This window comes from Pelophylax lessonae, assembly GCF_965119305.1.
Source record: "Pelophylax lessonae genome assembly, chromosome: 12".
NCBI classification, from domain to species: Eukaryota; Metazoa; Chordata; class Amphibia; order Anura; family Ranidae; genus Pelophylax; species Pelophylax lessonae.
This window is the reverse complement of record NC_138779.1, coordinates 121,193,924-121,211,851: the sequence shown is the minus strand read 5'-3', so window position 1 is coordinate 121,211,851 and position 17,928 is coordinate 121,193,924. Positions and strand designations below refer to the sequence as shown.

The following is a 17,928-nucleotide window of genomic DNA, read 5'->3' as shown; positions in this document are numbered from 1 at the left end:
CTCTTTAGAAACTAATCATAATGCCAAAATATACTGTACTGTCATTATTCTTATTATGTGGACCTATGTGTGCCTAATAGAAGTACTATATATTATTATTATTATTATTATTATTATTATTATTATTATTATTATTATTATTATGTTTTCAATGATAATACAGCAACATTAACCATTTATCTGTATTTTTGTTTAAGGAAACAGCTTTTACAAGTACTTCTCCATTACTATCTTCTACACATTGGCCCTAACTGTAAAAATGTTCATTCTTGTTGTCTGGTAATATGTTGCTGAATTGGTCATTAACCCTGACATGTTCTTCAATCAGGAATTTTCTCTGCAGCGCTTTGACAGCCCATTGGATGAACGGGTGAACATTTTGAGTTTTTCAATGTTTAATCAATCACACAGCTACTTTCAGGAATTCACACAGATACTCCAGCAGTCCTGGGAAGAGAACTGTGATCATTCTCCTTTCACAGGCCCTGCAGTAAGTGGCATCCAGTTTAGTTCAAGACACTTTGGGGGAGATTTACTAAAACTGGTGCACTCAGAATTTGGTGCAGCTCTTTATGGTAGCCAATCAGCTTCTAAATTTAGCTTGTTCAATTAAGCTTTGGCAATAAAACCCCGAAGCTGATTGGTTTATATGCAGAGCGGCACAAGATTTTACACTCTCCAGTTTTAGTAAATACCCACCTGTATGCATGGAATGCATTAAAGTAAAAAGAACTTGAATGATTTACAAACACTAATATTTTTTGTATTTTTGCCTTGGGAGTAACTACAGGGGTTGCAATTGCAACCGGGCCCCATGCTCCAGGGGGCCTGTGCGGTTCCTCTGTACACCTGGATAGGAGGGGTGGCGGGGCAGCACGTAGAGAAATCACTGTCCTCCTTTTTCCTCCTGGAATGGAGGAGATTGGTTCCTCTGTATGCTGCCCCCTCTTCACTTGTGTTCTGCTGTCTCTGGGCCCCTGTGTGCTCCCCTGGTCCCCCCCCCCACTGTGCTCCCTTCCCTCTCCTGCCGGCTGCTGCAGGGGATGTGTCACAATAGAGAACCAGAAAGGGGTCGGTAAATATGTAATTTACCAGCTCCTTCCTTTTCTAAATGGACAGAGTCATAGTGACATTGTAAAAAAAAAAAAAATGATAAAAAATAATACAATTAAAATACCAAAAAATAAAAACTACTGACACCAGTGGGTGAACTTCCAGGATTGCAAAGATCACACTTGCAACCGGGCCTTGGCATTCCACCACCGTTGGGAAGGCCCCAAGATGGCAGGAAGGGGGCCCACTGCAGAACTTGTGAAAGGGTCCCGCTGCGGGACTGTAATAAAAGGGCCCCGCAATGGGAGTAAAGGGCCTCAGGATCAGGGGGAAGAGCCCCAGGCTCGAAAGGAAGGGCCCCGGCCAGGAGTCCGGGGGGCCTTTCATGGTTTCCTGCACCGGGGCCCTGAAGGTTCTAGTTATGCCTTTGATTTTTGCTTATTATTATGATTATATTCCAGTTTAAACAAACAACATCTTCATCTTCTTAGGCTCCATTCACGCTAGTACGACTTGTCAGGCGACTTAATATGCACTACTGAAGTCGCTCCGACTTCAGAAAAGGGTCCTGTACTACTTCAAGGCGACTTGTATCTGACTTGTGCCAATAGACTTCAATGGGAGTCGCCTCCAAGTCGGATCCTTATCTTTTGTCAAGCGACTGTGATCCGACTTTCCAGGAAGAAGAAGGAAAATTAGCCAGGCATTCCCCACATTGCAGCCATGCCTACAGTTCCTATATACCATTATCTCTGCCTGGTCTGTGTGAGTGGCACTGGTGGACACAGATAAGTGGCACTGGTGGGCAGTGGCACTGGTGGACACTGTTCCTCGGCACTGATACATGGCACGGGTACGTGGCACTGGTGGACACTGATACTTGGCACTGATACGTGGCACTGATATGTGGCACTGGTGGACACTGATACGTGGCACTGGTAGACACTGATACGTGGCACTGGTGGACACTGATTCGTGGCACTGGTGGACACTGATTAGTGGCACTGATACGTGGCACTGATATGTGGCACTGGTGAACACTGATTCGTGGCACTGATACGTGGCACTGATATGTGGCACTGGTGGACACTGATTTGTGGCACTGATACGTGGTACTGATACGTGACACTGGTGGACACTGATTCGTGGCACTGATATGTGGCACTGGTGGACACTGATTCGTGGCACTGATACGTGGCACTGATACACACTGATTTGTGGCACTGATACGTGGCACTGATATGTGGCACTGGTGGACACTGATTCGTGGCACTGATATGTGGCACTGATATGTGGCACTGGTGGACACTGATTAGTAGCACTGATATGTGGCACTGGTGGACACCGATTTGTGGCACTGATACGTGGCACTGATGGACACTGATTCATGGCACTGGTGGGCAGTGGCACTGGTGGACACATACGTAGCACTGGTGGGCAGTGGCACTGGTGGACACTGATACGTGGCACTGATACGTGGCACTGGTGGACACTGATTCGTGGCACTGATACGTGTCACCGGTGGGCAGTGGCACTGGTGGACACTGATACGTGGCACTGGTGGGCAGTGACACTGGTGGACACATACGTGGCACTGGTGGGTACTGATACATGGCACTAGTGGGCAATGAGGAAATGAGTAAAAAAAACAGAAAGGGGGAATTAGGTCACAACGCATCATATTCTGATTGACCAAATACAAAGTCGTCTATCATATAAGTCGCTTTAAATAATTCACAAGTCGCGCTGAAGTTGCGGCAAAGTCGCGGTAAAGTCGCTGTAAAGTCGCGGTAAAGTCACTGTAAAAAGTCGCTCCGTCATGGGGCGACTTATGGTCGCGGTAGTGTGAACCGAGTCTTACTGTTCAAAGGTAATCATTCCTTTCAAAAAGCAACATAAAATGGCACCAAGTAAATAAAAAGCAGGCTTCCTTATGTATCTGTATGTATCTTCCAATTACTTCCCAAGAACCCCAAAAGTCTTAAAACTCAGGCTGCTTTTATCATCCCTTTTCACTTCCTACTCCATCCACACTATTGGTCATTGAAGCTGCTTAACCACTTAAGCCCCGGAGGATTTGGCTGCTAAAAGACCAGGGGGTATTTTGCGATTCGGCACTGCATGAATTTAACGGACAATTGCGCGGTCGTGCGACGCTGTACCTAAACGAATTTGACGTCCTTTTTTTCCCCACAAACAGAGCTTTCTTTTTGTGGTATTTGATCACCTGTGCGATTTTTTGATCACGCGCTATAAACAAAAAAAGAGCGTCAATTTTGCAAAAATAACAATATTTTTCACATTTTTTTATATGAAATTCCCCCAAAAAAAAAAGTAAAAATCAAAATTTTTTAACATTTTCGGCCAATTTGTTTTATGCTACATATTTTTGGTAAAAAAAATTGCAAAAAGCATATTTTGATTGGTTTGCGCAAAAGTTATCACGTTTACTAACAAAGGGAAAGATTTTTGTAATTTTTGTTGTTTTTTTTTTAACGCGTAATGGCGGCGATCTGCGATTTTTTTGCGGTACTGCGACATTGGGGCGGACAGATCGGACCCTTGACTGACATTTTTGACACTTTTGGGGTTACCAGTGACATTACTACAGTAATCAGTGCTATACATATGCACTGTTTCTGTAAAATTACACTGGCAGTGAAGGGGTTAACTTTATTTGAGAGGGAGGGGCTGTGTGTGTCCCTAGGGGCGTGATTCTAACTGTGATTGGCTGTGGCTTGAGCTGTAGGAACACTGATCAACGGTCCTACATAGTAGAACCGTATGATCAGTGTTTCTACACAGGGGAGAATGACAGGCAGCTTGTTTACACAAGCTGCCTGCCTTTCTCCCTCTCCCCCGACGATCGCAGAGTGAGCGGCAGACATCGGGTCCGCCGGTCACACGCGCGGGGGGGGGTCCGTGACCGCGCGGGAGCACGCCGCCGGCGGCGCGCGCTCGCTCCCGAGAGCCTCACAGGCTAGTGACGTATATATATTACTTTCTGTTAAAAAAAAAAACATCCATTAAAAAAAATGTATAACATCAAATTTCTTCATAAATTTAGGCCAATATGTATTCTGCTACATATTTCTGGTAAAAAAAATCCCAATAAGCGTATATTGATTGGTTTAAGCGAACATTATAGTGTCCACAAACTATGGGATATATTTATGGAATTTTCATTTATTTTATTTTTTTTATACTAGTAATGGTGGGGAACAGCGACTAATAGTGGGACTGCGATATTTCAGTGGACAATTGGACACTAACTGACACTTTTGACACTTTGCAGGGACCTGTGACACTAATAGAGTGATTTGTTTTACCGACGATCAGCAGGTGCCAGAGGACATCGAGTACCCAGCACCCGCAGATCAGCTTCTGTTGTGAATTATTACAGCAGAAGCAGCCCGCCAGTGGCATGCATGCACCCTCTGCAGGTGTAAGTGCAGAATCACTTATATATATATGTGATCCTGCGCACAGCTGCTCCCCTGCAGCAGTAAAAGTGCTATAGGATGTCAGCATGGAGCTGTCAGGGAGTTTAGGAAAAGAAGTTTAAGATACATACTGACCCTGAGGATATCTGTTTATTCACAGTGCCACTTTACACTGCTTTTTGAAAGGAAAGGCATCATATGAATTGTTTTGTCTATGATACTCCAACCATTGAAATTTTTCTTGGTGAAGTAAAACTGATGTAGTACAATTATGTTAGTATCTGTTTTGCAATGTTTTTTTTACCAGAATTGAAAATCCCTGCAAAACATTAATAAGCAAAAGCCTATCATTCACACTAATTCCCATTGTCAGGCAATACACTAAGCTGAATGTGAACATTTATAATAGAGATACATAGCAGGATAAAACGTATCTGCCCATTAGTTTTGTTTTTCACCCTAGAAAACCTGTATGTCTGTTATTTGTTTTTCTAGGAACACCCATCTCTGAGCCTATGATTCTGCAAACCAAAAATTCTCAGTTTTGCTCTTCAAAGCTCTCTCTCTCTGCAGTTAAATTATGCATATGTCTGATGCAGTGTAATTATCAGGAGTGATCTTTGAGAAATAAATCATTCATGCCTTACCCCCATGGAAGTTGTAGAAAAGTTTTGTACTTCTGAAAACATATAAGAATATTTCAAAGCTATAAGAGCAAGTGCAATATGTTATTCAGTCCTTGCTTCAAGTAACATCAATAAGCCATTTATTTTGTCACACAAAAAATACAAAAAAGAAAAGGAGTATAGGACTATAAAAGCTTAAACTCTTATGTAGAGTGGATTATTACCAACAAGAGCGACAGGGTACTGCTTCTCCCTGCCTTGTGAACTTTAATACAGTGAAGTTAAAGCTGGGTACACATGGGCCGAATGTCGGGAGACATTGGCCGGTTTAAAATAAAACGGCAGACATGGGGCCTGTGTGCATGTCAGTCTGTCTGACAGAAGCCGGCCGTCCTGTCAGACGCACATGCTTGAAAACCAGCAACCGACTCCCGATCAGTACTCTCAGCCAATAGCAGAGAGCGCTGATCAGAGTTTTCTGGTGGGGGGCGCCCCCTGTCAGAACACAACAAATCAGCGTGGGAGATCGCTGCACTAATGTCGGATCATTAATGTCTAAACCGCTGGCAACAAAAGTGAGTACACCCCTAAGTGAAAAAATCCAAATTGGGCCCAAAGTGTCAATATTTTGTGTGACCACAAAAGAGAGCCCTGATCAGAGTTTTCTGGTGGGGGGTACCCCCTGTCAGAACACAACAAATCAGCGTGGGAGATCGATGCTCTAATGTCGGACCATTAATGTCTAAACCGCTGGCAACAAAAGTGAGTACACCCCTAAGTCAAAAAATCCAAATTGGGCCCAAAGTGTCAATATTTTGTGTGGCCACCATTATTTTCCAGCACTGCCCTAACCCTCTTGGGTATGGAGTTCACCAGAGCTTCACAGGTTGCCACTGGAGTCCTCTTCCACTCCTCCAGCAGGACATCACGGAGCTGGTGGATGTTAGAGACCTTGCACTCCTCCACCTTCCATTTGAGGATGCCCCACAGATGCTCAATAGGCTTTAGGTCTGGAGGCATGCTTGGCCAGTCCATCACCTTTACCTTCAGCTTCTTTAGCAAGGCAGTGGTTGTCTTGGAACTGTGTAAGGGGTCGTTATCATGTTGGAATACTGCCCTGTCGCCCAGTCTCCAAAGGGAGGGAATCATGCTTCAGTATGTCACAGTACATGTTCACATTTATGGTTCCCTCAATGAACTGTAGCTTCCCAGTGCCGGCAGCACTCATGCAGCCCCAGACCATGACACTCCCACCACCATGATTGACTGTAGGCAAGACACACTTGTCTTTGTACTCCTCACATAGTTGCCGCCACATACGCTTGACACCATCTGAACCAAATAAGTTTATCTTGGTCTCATCAGTCCACATAACATGGTTCTAGTCTAGTAATCCACGTCTTTAGTCTGCTTGTCTTCAGCAAACTGTTTGCAGGCTTTCTTGTGCATCATCTTTAGAAGTGGCTTCCTTCTGGGACGACAGCCATGCAGACAAATTTTCTATTCGATGTATGGTCTGAGCACTGACAGGCTGACTCCCCCCCCCCACCTCTTCAACCTCTGCAGCAATGCTGGCAGCAGTCATACGTCTATTTCCCAAAGACAACCTACTCTGGATAGGACGCTGAGCATGTGCACTGAACTTTGGTCCACCATGGCAAGGCCTGTTCTGTGGAACCTGTCCTGTTAAAACGCTCTATGGTCTTGGCCACTGTGATGCAGCTCAGTTTTAAGGTCTTGGCAATCTTCCTATAGCCTAGGCCATCTTTATGTAGAGCAACAATTATTTTTTTTCAGATCCTCAGAGAGTTCTTTGCCATGAGGTGCCATGTTGAACTTCCAGTGACCAGTATGAGAAAGTGACAGCTATAACACCAAATTTAACACACCTGCTCCCCATTCAAACCTGAGACCTTGTAACACTAACGAGTCACATGACACCGGGGAGGGGAAATGGCTAATTGGGCCCAATTTGGACATTTTCACTTAGGGGTGTACTCATTTTTGTTGCCAGCGGTTTAGACATTAATAGTTGTGCGTTGAGTTATTTTGAGGGGACAGAAAAATTACACTGTTATACAAGCTGTACACTCACTACTTTACATTGTAGCAAAGTGTAATTTCTTCAGTGTTGTCACATGAAAAGATATAATAAAATATTTACAAAAATGTGATGGGTGTACTCATTTTTGTGAGATACTGTAATTGGATAATTGTAGTGAATCTTACAAAATTTATTGTGTGAGCATTATCAACTTTTAGTAAATCTGAACCCTTTTTAAATTACACACTCCTATTAATTTACTGCATGATAACACACAACAGCAAGGCATATGCTGTAGGTATGATTTTATGAGGTTTACTATTAGTTAAATAATAAAACAAGAAGAAGGGGTGTGTAATTCAACTTTTGTTACAAATACATTGAGATTTAGGATTACAGGAAGGGTATTATTTAAACTGTTTCACATTTCACAGAATTTATTGGTGTTATTAGCATTGTGGATTTATAAAATGTACTTAATTGTTTTATTTGTTGCCTGGACTTCTATATTAAAAACATTGATTATCTTGCTTACATTACATATAAAATGTAAGAAAAAACAGCCCCAGTTTTCTTTATGTCTGTTAAAATGTCAAGTTAAACACATATTTTAGCAAATTAAAAGTACAGTCTACAAAACTGAAAATTAAACCTTGAGATGCACACATAGGGACAAGCAGTGTGCCAGTCTGCAGCAGTGTCTTTTGTCTGGGATCTGCTGATCTGAAATCATTGTGCAGGGGAACAAAATTTATCTCAGTCATCAATATGATTCAAACTTGCTTTAGAGAAATGTTTTACAGCACAGGCTTCAGAAACGACACTGTGACAGAACCAAAAGGACAGAGGCTTTTGGAAGGTACTGCAGGCTAGCCTCTTGCTTACTGACTATGGGTCCTGGCTTTTAAGGGAACACTACTCTTTGGGACGTGTTTTCCTGGGGGACCATTGTAGTGGTCTTGTTTTGGATTCAAGTCCATATTTCCCCAATACACACAGACTCTGGAAACTGGAGGACCCATATACATATTTGTGGTCTCTAGGCCTAAACCAGCAAGGACTGCTTTAGATTGTGAGACTTAGAGCAGATGTTAATATCATCAGCTCAAGCAACCTGGTGCTGGGTGTCTCCTGCTATAGTCTGTTCATTAAGGTGTCATGTGTTTATTAAATGTGTCTCTCCCATTGTGAGCATTTTCATTGTTAATTAAATAAATTGAGTCGCCTATTGTTTCTGTCTGTTAGCTAACTTGGCTAACTCTTGGTAGTATCTATGATGGGTTTAGCCTTTTGTCAGCTCTAGCTTGTTATCGAAACCAGTGTGTGATGTTTTGGGTAAATATTTGGTTTTATTGTTCATGTGGTGACTGACCTACTTTTAAAGTGTACAAAAATCTATATTTTCTGTTCAATAAACAGTCATTCCTTTTGGATGTTACCTCAACAACTTGTCTGTGTACAATGCGTGGGGTAAAAAGGGCTGGTATTAGCTCTCGGTCTGCTCAGAAGGGTTTGGAGGGCAGGAGGCACTGTTTGGCTGAAGGAAGCACCCAAGCGGAGTTCCAAAGTGGTACTGTCACATTTGGTGGCAGAGGTGGGATGCTTCCTGAGGAATGGGAGCTGGAGATCGCCTACAGATGGCTGCTAGACTCTGCACAGCAGCAGGGCTGGGCTCTTGTTGCCTGGGACTATCAGGAAGTACCAGCCACCAGCTCTGAAATCCTGGCTGAAGTGTCAGCAATGGGGCAGAGTGACAATGTGCTTTGCCCCCCTCCACCCGCAGCTGTGGAAGTGGAGCTCTTATGGTGGAGGCAGCAAGTGCTGACTCACCTTGACGAACCTGTTTCTGCACAGGACGAGCTTAGATAGAGGAATGCGTCTGTCCAGCAGCTGGATAAGAGTACAGGAGATTGAGCAGCTGGCTCATATCTCCAGCTACAGGACTCGGGAGAAGAGGAAGCCATCCTCACTCCCTAGCCACAGATCCCAGAAAACATGGATTTAATTGACTTTTCATCGGAAGATGTAACATTTACTGAACTTTCAACCGAAGTGCTGGCATCTGGGAAGAATGTTGCTAACCTCTGCCTGGCACCTTCAGTTGCCTTGGGATTTAAGGGAGAAGAGATGGTGAACCTCTATTCTCCACCACCATCTCCTAAAACTCTGTGGAGTTACAACAAACTTCTCCAGTGAAAGCACTGGCCGCAGGGTTGTCTGCAAACCCAGCAGAAGCCCTGGCATCAGGGGAGAGGGCTGCAGACCTCTGCCCCACACCAGGAGCAGTTCTGGGGGACCAGGGAGAGAAGTTGGTCATCCTTTGTCTCCAATGAAAGACTGACAGTCCAGAAGAGGAGGTGGCAGTTTAAGGACCAATGGCAGTTCAAGGACCAGGGAGGGGAGGAAGCTGTCCTCATTCTCCATCAGCAGTCTACGATGAATGGAGAGGAGGAAGATATTCCCCCTCCTAAGTGGCAGATCCACATTCTGGGAGTGGAGGAGACCGGCCTCCCTCCCCAACAGTTAGCTGGAGTAGATGTTGTGGGGTCCCCAGCAGAAGCGCTAGCTTCAGGGCAGAGTGCTACCAACCTCTGGTCAGCATCGGCAACAACTCCAGAGTCCCAAGAAGCCAGGGCAGGTGACTCCTCTCTCCAGTGACAAGCTGATGTAGTGAAGCTCCTCTCCTACTCACAGCTGAAGTGCTGGCAATGGGACAGAGTGCTGCCGGCCTCTGTCTAGCACTTACAGTTTCTCCACGGCTCAAGGGAACCGGGGCAGTCGGCACCTCTCCCCAGCAGCAGACCTCATCCTGGAGCAGTAAAGACCACCCAGCTGAAGTTCTGGCAGATGGACAGAGGTTCTACAGCCTCTGTCCCACACCTACTGATGGCAACTATTCCCTGCGGCAAAGAATGAAAATCATGTTGACCACCTATGTAGGTTCACTCTGCCCAACTAATGCAGGTCCAGACCAGGTGGAGGCCTACATCTTCTTTTGATAGGGGAGAAATGTGACAGAACTAACCAGGACAGAGGCTTTTAAAGGGGACTGCAAGCTAGCCTCTTATCTTCTGACTATGGGCCCTGGCTTTTAAGGGAATGCTACTCTTTGGGAGGTGTGTGCCTGAGGGACCCTTGGAGTAGTTTTGCTTCGGATTCAACTCCATGTTTCCCCAAAACGCACAGACTCTGGAAAATGGGGAGTTATCTCAACATCTTGTCTGTGTATGATACTTGGAGTAAAAAGGGCTGGTATTAGCGCTCAGTCTGCTCGGAAGGGCTTTGAGGGCAGGGAGGAAGCACTCAAACGGGGTGCCAAAGCGGTTCCATCACAGACACTTTCAATGAGATTGTGAGATAATGTCTGGATTTCTGTCTGCAGCTTATTACAAAAACTCAGATTAAGGCTGAGTGATCTTTCTGATGTTAGCACAACTGCAGCTTTTGCTGGATAACATAAGCAATTCACTCTCAGCTTGCTGTTTGGATTATAAAATTTACACTTCACTGAATTGAGTAGGGTATATGTTAGCATCCCCAGATTAGATTAATTTTAGAAAAAATTACTTCCTTTTATATGAATAAAAAATTAATTTTACTTAGCCTATGCAGCCTACATAGTGTGGTCTATGGCAACCAATCATTGTTTTCTATCAACAGTGAGATGAGAATTTCATATAGCTGCCTAGATACAGTAACAACCATATATGCATATAGACAAATTTGTTTTAAATAACATACATTGATGCATACAAATGATCACAGGTTTATCTATAAACATTAAAAAAAATGTAGTCCTTTAAAGGTATACTGTCAACCTGCCCTTCTGGCCCCTCCCAGTAGCTGTGACCTGGCCCCTCCCAGTAGCTTTGACCTGCCTATATTGCATAAATAAACACAGAGACCAAGTAGTGATGTTGCTGGGTTTAAAATGAGGTATGTACTGTAATTAAAAACAAAGAATAAAAAAAAGTAATAATTTGCATGTTGCTGGGAGGGACCAGGGAAGGCAGAATATAAGCAGATTAGACTTCAGTTTTAAAATATAGGAAATATATATTTTCTTTGCAAGGTTATCTATCTCACACAGGCAGATCAATAACTTTCCAAAATGTATGTGAATATGATGTGAAAAATAATTTCAACCGAGTCACAATATCTGTTTCCTGCTGCTTAGTGGCAGTGGGTTTACATCATAATTAAATAACAAATTTACTATAGGTAAGAGCTTCATCTAACCTAGAAAAGCCCAACCCAGCAGCTTACTTACCTCAGCAATACAGTCATGGACTCCTTCATTGTTTACCTCTTCGAGATCTAAATCTTATTCGGTGCTGACCAGTCCTGAGCATTAAGATCTCATAAACCTTTATAGAACTGTTGAGCATGACAAGAGGCACTCAACGTATGGCCACATTCAAGCCTATGAGGGCTGATTGTGCAGACGTGACCATTGCTGATGAGGGCTTTGGCTTGGAAGTTGTAAACAGTGGTAGAGACAATGGCTGACATGCTGAGGTATGTAAACAGCTTGGTGGGTGTTCCTAGGTTTCTTTATTTTGGGGGAGATAGTGAGGGTGGAGTAAGCACTAAATGCAGACTCATCTATTAGGTTCTTATCAAATTTACAAAGGCCACAGCTCTAATAGAACCTCTCAGGATGCCGATCCCAACTTGTTTTTAACTGTACATTTTATCCTCTTTCTTGCCTCTTTACTGCAGTGGCAAGAGCAATGACATTTCTGCCTGCATATTGTTTCAAGACCATGACTTATTAGGAGATGAAGTAAAATAAGGAAGAATACTTTGGAGCTTAGAGCTTTAAAAACAAGTTAACAATAGCTGCTCATAGATTTTGGATATGATAGGTGCCCTTCAAAAGTGTTTAGTATTTAGTTTTCTTTCACATTGTTACATAAATAAATAATCACTTTTTTTTTACAGCTTTCTGCTGCTTTGATGTTTGATGCTGTTTATGGTGTTGTGAGTGCAGTGCAGGAATTAAACCGAAGTCAGGAAATTGGTGTTAAACCACTGTCATGTGGGTCCGCACAAATATGGCAACATGGTACTAGCCTTATGAACTACCTGAGAATGGTGAGTAAGGATGAGAGATTTTCATTCCTTAAATATATTCTGTAAATTAAAAGAAAGGAGCAATATTTGGGGGAAAGGCAGAGTAGCTAATTGACAAGGCTCAAAATGTTTATATAATTAAAAATCATCTTTTATACAAGTGTATCATTTGTTATGCTAAATATTTGAGACTTATATTGTCCAATGTATTACTTATTAAAACATATATATTTATAGGAAATAAAACATTTCCTGGGTGTTAAAATTCGTAGCATGGGCCAAGACACCCACCAGTATGCTGAAATGTTTTCCCACTTTAATAATTCATGTAAAGGACACTTGATTGAGTCACTGAGACAATGTTGTCTATGTGTCAGCTTAGCACACCACCTCTTGCCTCCTAAAACTGCCTGTTGTTTTTAAAGTGAACAAGAACAAAAATATTAAATATTGCAGCTTACCAGTCCAGGTGTGGTGGCTGCATTGGTTTTCTTTTTTCAGATTATTTTCTTTTTATTTCACCTGGTGATCCTGCCAATAATGTTTTGGTGAATCTTAAGGTGACAGCACTCACCAACTGAGCTGTACCTATGGAAGAGCTACGCTATCACCCTAGGAAAGGAGCGAAAATAAAATACAATAACTATTAGACTTCATTCACACCTGAGCGTATCGTTTTCAGGCATTTTTTTGGGGGCGTTATTCCAGGCATTTTTTATGTCAATTTTCGGGCAATTTTTGCAGGTGTTTGGAGGCAGGCATTGATATCTGCCCAGAAGCGCTTGTAATCTGCCAAAAAAAAAAGCTTGTGTACTTGTGTGAGTTTCAGGCATTGTGCTTCAGGTGACAAATCGCTCAGATGTGAACAGGTGCGGAAAAATTTATCTTTAAGTGTCGGAAGTGCCTTTACACTGTAACCCTATAGAGATACTCTTGATGAAAGCAAGAATTGGCCTTGCTGTCAAAATTTTAAATTATATGCACCTGTCAAAATTGGTCTTTGGGTGTTAATTGTGCCTAGGAAATCTACACACTATAAATTCTTTCAGATGAAATCAACACCCACAAGGCTATGCAGCCTAGAAGTCTTCCAGCGATTCCACATCCAAAAAACTCTTAATCAGCGACATCGGCATCAGGGACTTCATAGCTGCTGGTAATCCAGGACTAAATCATTTTGATAAATGTCAGACGATCCATAAAGTCTGTGGACAGACGCGTTCTATTATCAGTAACAAATCCTCCAGTAGCACTGAATGCCTGTTCGGAAAGCACGCTGAATGCAGGGCAGCCCAGCAGCTTAATTGCATACTGGGCAAGTTCTGGCCAGTGGTCTATTCTCATGACCCAGTAACCCAGGGGTATACTGCTTTAAACGGCACGTAACGCACTGAAATATACTGCATTAAATGTGCACTAAAATGTGCACCAACGCACTGAAATGTACTGCGTTAAACAGCATGAAAATACTGTGTGAAATGGCACGTAACGCACTTAAATATACTGCGTTAAATGTGCACTAACACACAAAAATATACTGCATTAAACATGCACTAATGCAGAAATGTATACAGTGTTAAACGTGCAGTAACGAACAGAAATATACTGCGTTAAACGTGCAGTAATGCACTGAAATATACTGCGTTAAATGCGCATTAACGCACTGAAATGTACTGTGTTAAACGTGCACTAACGCACTGAACTGTACCAATGCACTGAACTATACTCCAGTAAACCTGCCCTGAAAAAATAAACTGACACTAATGTAAAAATGAATGGTCACTACACTCACACTAACTGAACTATCACTAGATTCCCACTAATATGACACTATAGTAAGAATGAATGATTACTACACTCAAACTATTATTAGATTCACACTAAAGTGACATTAAATAAAAAATGAATGGTCACTACACTCACAGTGACTGAACGATCACTACAGTCACACTAAGCTGATATTCTACACTGAAAATAGAATCAGAATAGCACACTATAGCACACTAACTTATTAGTAGCACTGAACAGAGCCCTGTTCTATCTCTCTCCACACTAAAATCACACTACAAATGGCCGCTATTGAAAGAATACCTTTATAGTGTATGGCAGGACTAAGAGCGATGAGCCATGCTCTGATATAATCATTATTACTTTCTCCAATCATGGCTCTGATAGTGCTCTGTGACCTAATTTGGGCAAACCTTATATTGCTTTAGCCAATCAGGGCTTCCAATAAACTGTGCGGTGGCACAGTGTGTATTGTGGTCTTTCGACGGGCAGAACAAACAGTCAAACTCCCCGATAATTTAGGTGTTCATCGAACAGGCGAACAGCCAATGTTCAGCCCGAACTCATGCTCGGGCCAAACCGCTTGCCCACCCTTAGTAGTGGGGTCCACCAAAGCAGGGGAGAAGGCACCCTTAGGTGTGGTGAAGGGCACCGTGGTGAACAAAGGCCGGTACACACAGGATTTATTTTTGGTGTATGGGATTACGTGATTCACAGATTTCATACATATATATCTTTGTGGACTGGCACTGAAAGATGGACTCACTTTAATAAATTTATATATATTTGTGTATAAAATGGTTATTGTATTTTATTTAATTAATATTATTTTGATCACTGATAAACTTTATATATTCATTAATCTATACCCCTACTGTATCGTATTGAAGAAGAGCGATGCACCCTTGAAGGTAGTATATAATAATTGCATTTGCCCAGGTAGTTGAATGCATACTGGTGTTTAGCTGCCTCCTATATCATTTAGTTTTGTAGCATGGCGTTCTGAGCTATAGGTATAGCACGAAAGCTTTTTTATATATACAATAGTTATTTATTATACATTGTACTACAGTGTTCATTTTTCTGTCAAATTTAGATTTACTTTTAGTTATAGTCTAGTAACTAAAATACCATTTTAGTTAAAAGGTATTATTGGGAGTGTTTCCTGGGCTAATCAGTAAACCACATGCTACACCCCAAAACAGATGGAATTTTTAAGGGCTGTAGTATGATCTAGATAAATAGGAACACAAGCATATTGTAAAATTGATAAATTTATTAAAGTATAACAAAAAAATCATATAGAAAAATAGTTAATGAGTAACATCTGCCGAGTGAAACACAAAAAACGGCATCCAAAGGCAGTCACAAGGCTACAATGCTTGACAGACACCACCAGATAAAGAACCAGAAGCCATTTTTTGTGTCTCACTCGGCAGATGTTACTCATTTTGACATAATATGAATCTTGTATGGATTATCTAAATCGGTCCCTGAAGAAGCCACTATATGAGGGATTAAAACACCTCGGCGAAACATGTAGGACTGTATATCCATTACTCTGTATTCTTTTGTTGTCCATCAAATGAATGTATATCATCTTGCAATGATTTTAACTATTTTTCTATATGATTTTTTGTTAAACTTTAATAAATTTATCAATTTTACAATATGCTTGTGTTCCTATTTATCTAGATATACTACAGCCCTTGAAAATCCCATCTGTTTTGGGGTGTAGCCTGTGGTTTACTGATTAGCCCAGGAAACACTCCCAATCATACCTTTTAACTATTGCTGTACTAGGGATGTGGCTGATGTATGATCTATTCAGTGAGCCAACGGACTTTCACCAATTTGCCTAAAATGCCATTTTAATTTTAGTCGTATTTTAGTCATCTGAATCGTATTTTAGTTGACTAAATTCTCCAGTATATTTTAGTCAACTAAATTCTTCAGTACATTTTAGTCGACTAAAATCTAATGGGTTTAGTTAAATTGTAATGCATTATTAAGCAGTTCTCTAGAATTTCCAAAATCATTATATACTCCTTGAGTAAAAACCTAATAACATGTAGTGGTTATGGGGAAGTAAATAGTAGTGAGGGAGTGCACAGGGCAGAGAACTAGTCTGGGAGGCTGTTATTTTACTTAGTTCTAAGCACTGCTACCTTGCTGGGAGTGGAAACACTCGCCACGTGGTTGCAGGGCATTGTTCCAGAACTCCCAGGCAGCAGGCAGACAGAGGAGCCTCAATCTCTCAGCCAATACAGCTTGTAAGAGGGATGGGGCTTTAACAGACTGACGGAGTTCTGAGGAAAGCGGAAGTTCAGATGGGTAAATGTCCCTCCCTCACATTTTTGTTCTACTTTCATTCGTTGGCGTAAATTAGAAGTGATTTTCATTTACTTTTCGCCACTGAAAACATGCAGCTGACGAAAATGATGGCAAAAATATTTTCTTTGACCAAATTAACACTTATACTATTTATTACATATACGTACTGAATTTTGAATACATGTTATTGGTTAATATAGCTCATATTTGTGAACTAAAGAATTAGAGTTGCTTGTGGCTTTCTGTGATTGGCTTTCTCTTGCACAGGTAGAGTTGGAAGGTCTTACCGGACATGTGGAATTCAATAGCAAAGGTCAAAGGTCAAACTATGATCTCAAGATTCTGCAATATACCAGGATAGGATTTCAGGAGGTACCATAAATTTAACTGTGAACTACTTTTATAATTCAGACATGCAAATCCAGATGTTGAGACCTATTTGAGTTGAATGTTGAGACAGTATTGCATGATAATCATTCATTTATACATATACCTTTATATGAATTTGGGGCATGGCTACATTGAAAATCCTCACTTCTTTATATCTGGCCTAGTATCAGTCTGGTTGAGTAGTTATACATGCAAAGAAAATTTATAGAAAAGAACTCGCCATTCTTTAGTTTGCAAGCTCTCACGAGCAGGGCTTTCCTAATCCTCCTTTGTTTTATTGTATTGTAACTGTACAGTCTTTTTTTATTGTGTAAAACAGTCAGCACTATATAAATCCTGTATAATAATATTATTATGTGCAGGTAAAATGTAAATCTCGATCCTTTGCAGAAAAAATCCCATGTATAGATATTGTTTCTTGTTAAATATGGCATGGGTAGAACTTTTTAATTGTTAGAGATGTCAGAGGTAATGAAGAACTTTTCTGTGAAATTACTTCTTAGTATGGTTGACTTAACTTAAGACTCATGCTGTTTTACACTAATGAGACACATTAGCCAAAACTCACAGTGAGAAACTTAGAAACGTGTCACCTTGTGTGTTTCATAAATTGCTACTTGATTCTTAGTTGGTAGCGCTGAAAAAAGCTGAGTTTCTCATATCCACTTTGCTGATGCTGGATGTAATGGTTGAACTTAAAAGCACCCCCTTAGGCTCTGTCAGAGGATTAAAATTAGCATAGCTTTATTTATTAAATATACCTGTCATCTATTCAATATAGTTTAACCTAAAAGTGCTGCATAATGGCAAGTAGCTTTACGCCTCTCAGAGATTTCTGTTACTTTGACAGCTAGGCCTCCACTTTGGGCCTAACTCTTGATACTAAACTCTGTCTCTGGCTCCCTGTCTAGTGACATCACCCTTACTGGTCAACAAAGCACTCCCATTGGTCAGTAGGCTGATAGTTGGGTGAGGCTTGGGACCAGATCAAGATCAAGATTTCACAAGCAAACTGAAAGCAATTTTAAGGACGCCTTTCTGGACAGCCGGAAGAATAGCATCTACCTTGCGGTGCCTGCTCATTGACAAAACAGCTAGTTTAAACAATTTAGAATGTATAGCAGATTCACTTTAATACTTTACCTTCCTAGCGGTATTCCCGAGTGTGGCTCAG

At 41.6% G+C, this 17,928-nt stretch overlaps 1 protein-coding gene across 2 annotated transcripts in view; it reads left to right on the top strand.

The window, feature by feature from the left end:
- GRIK4 (glutamate ionotropic receptor kainate type subunit 4) overlaps positions 1-17,928 on the top strand; it is a 665,019-nt gene that overhangs the window by 556,433 nt on the left and 90,658 nt on the right. The window contains exons 9-11 of one of the 2 annotated variants that reach the window (XM_082273781.1): positions 344-490; positions 12,111-12,263; positions 16,632-16,736. In XM_082273781.1, the coding sequence (XP_082129907.1) occupies positions 344-490; positions 12,111-12,263; positions 16,632-16,736 (405 nt within the window). Of the gene's footprint in view, positions 1-328; positions 491-12,110; positions 12,264-16,631; positions 16,737-17,928 lie in introns of both variants that reach the window. The other variant, XM_082273780.1, reaches the window with a different exon arrangement.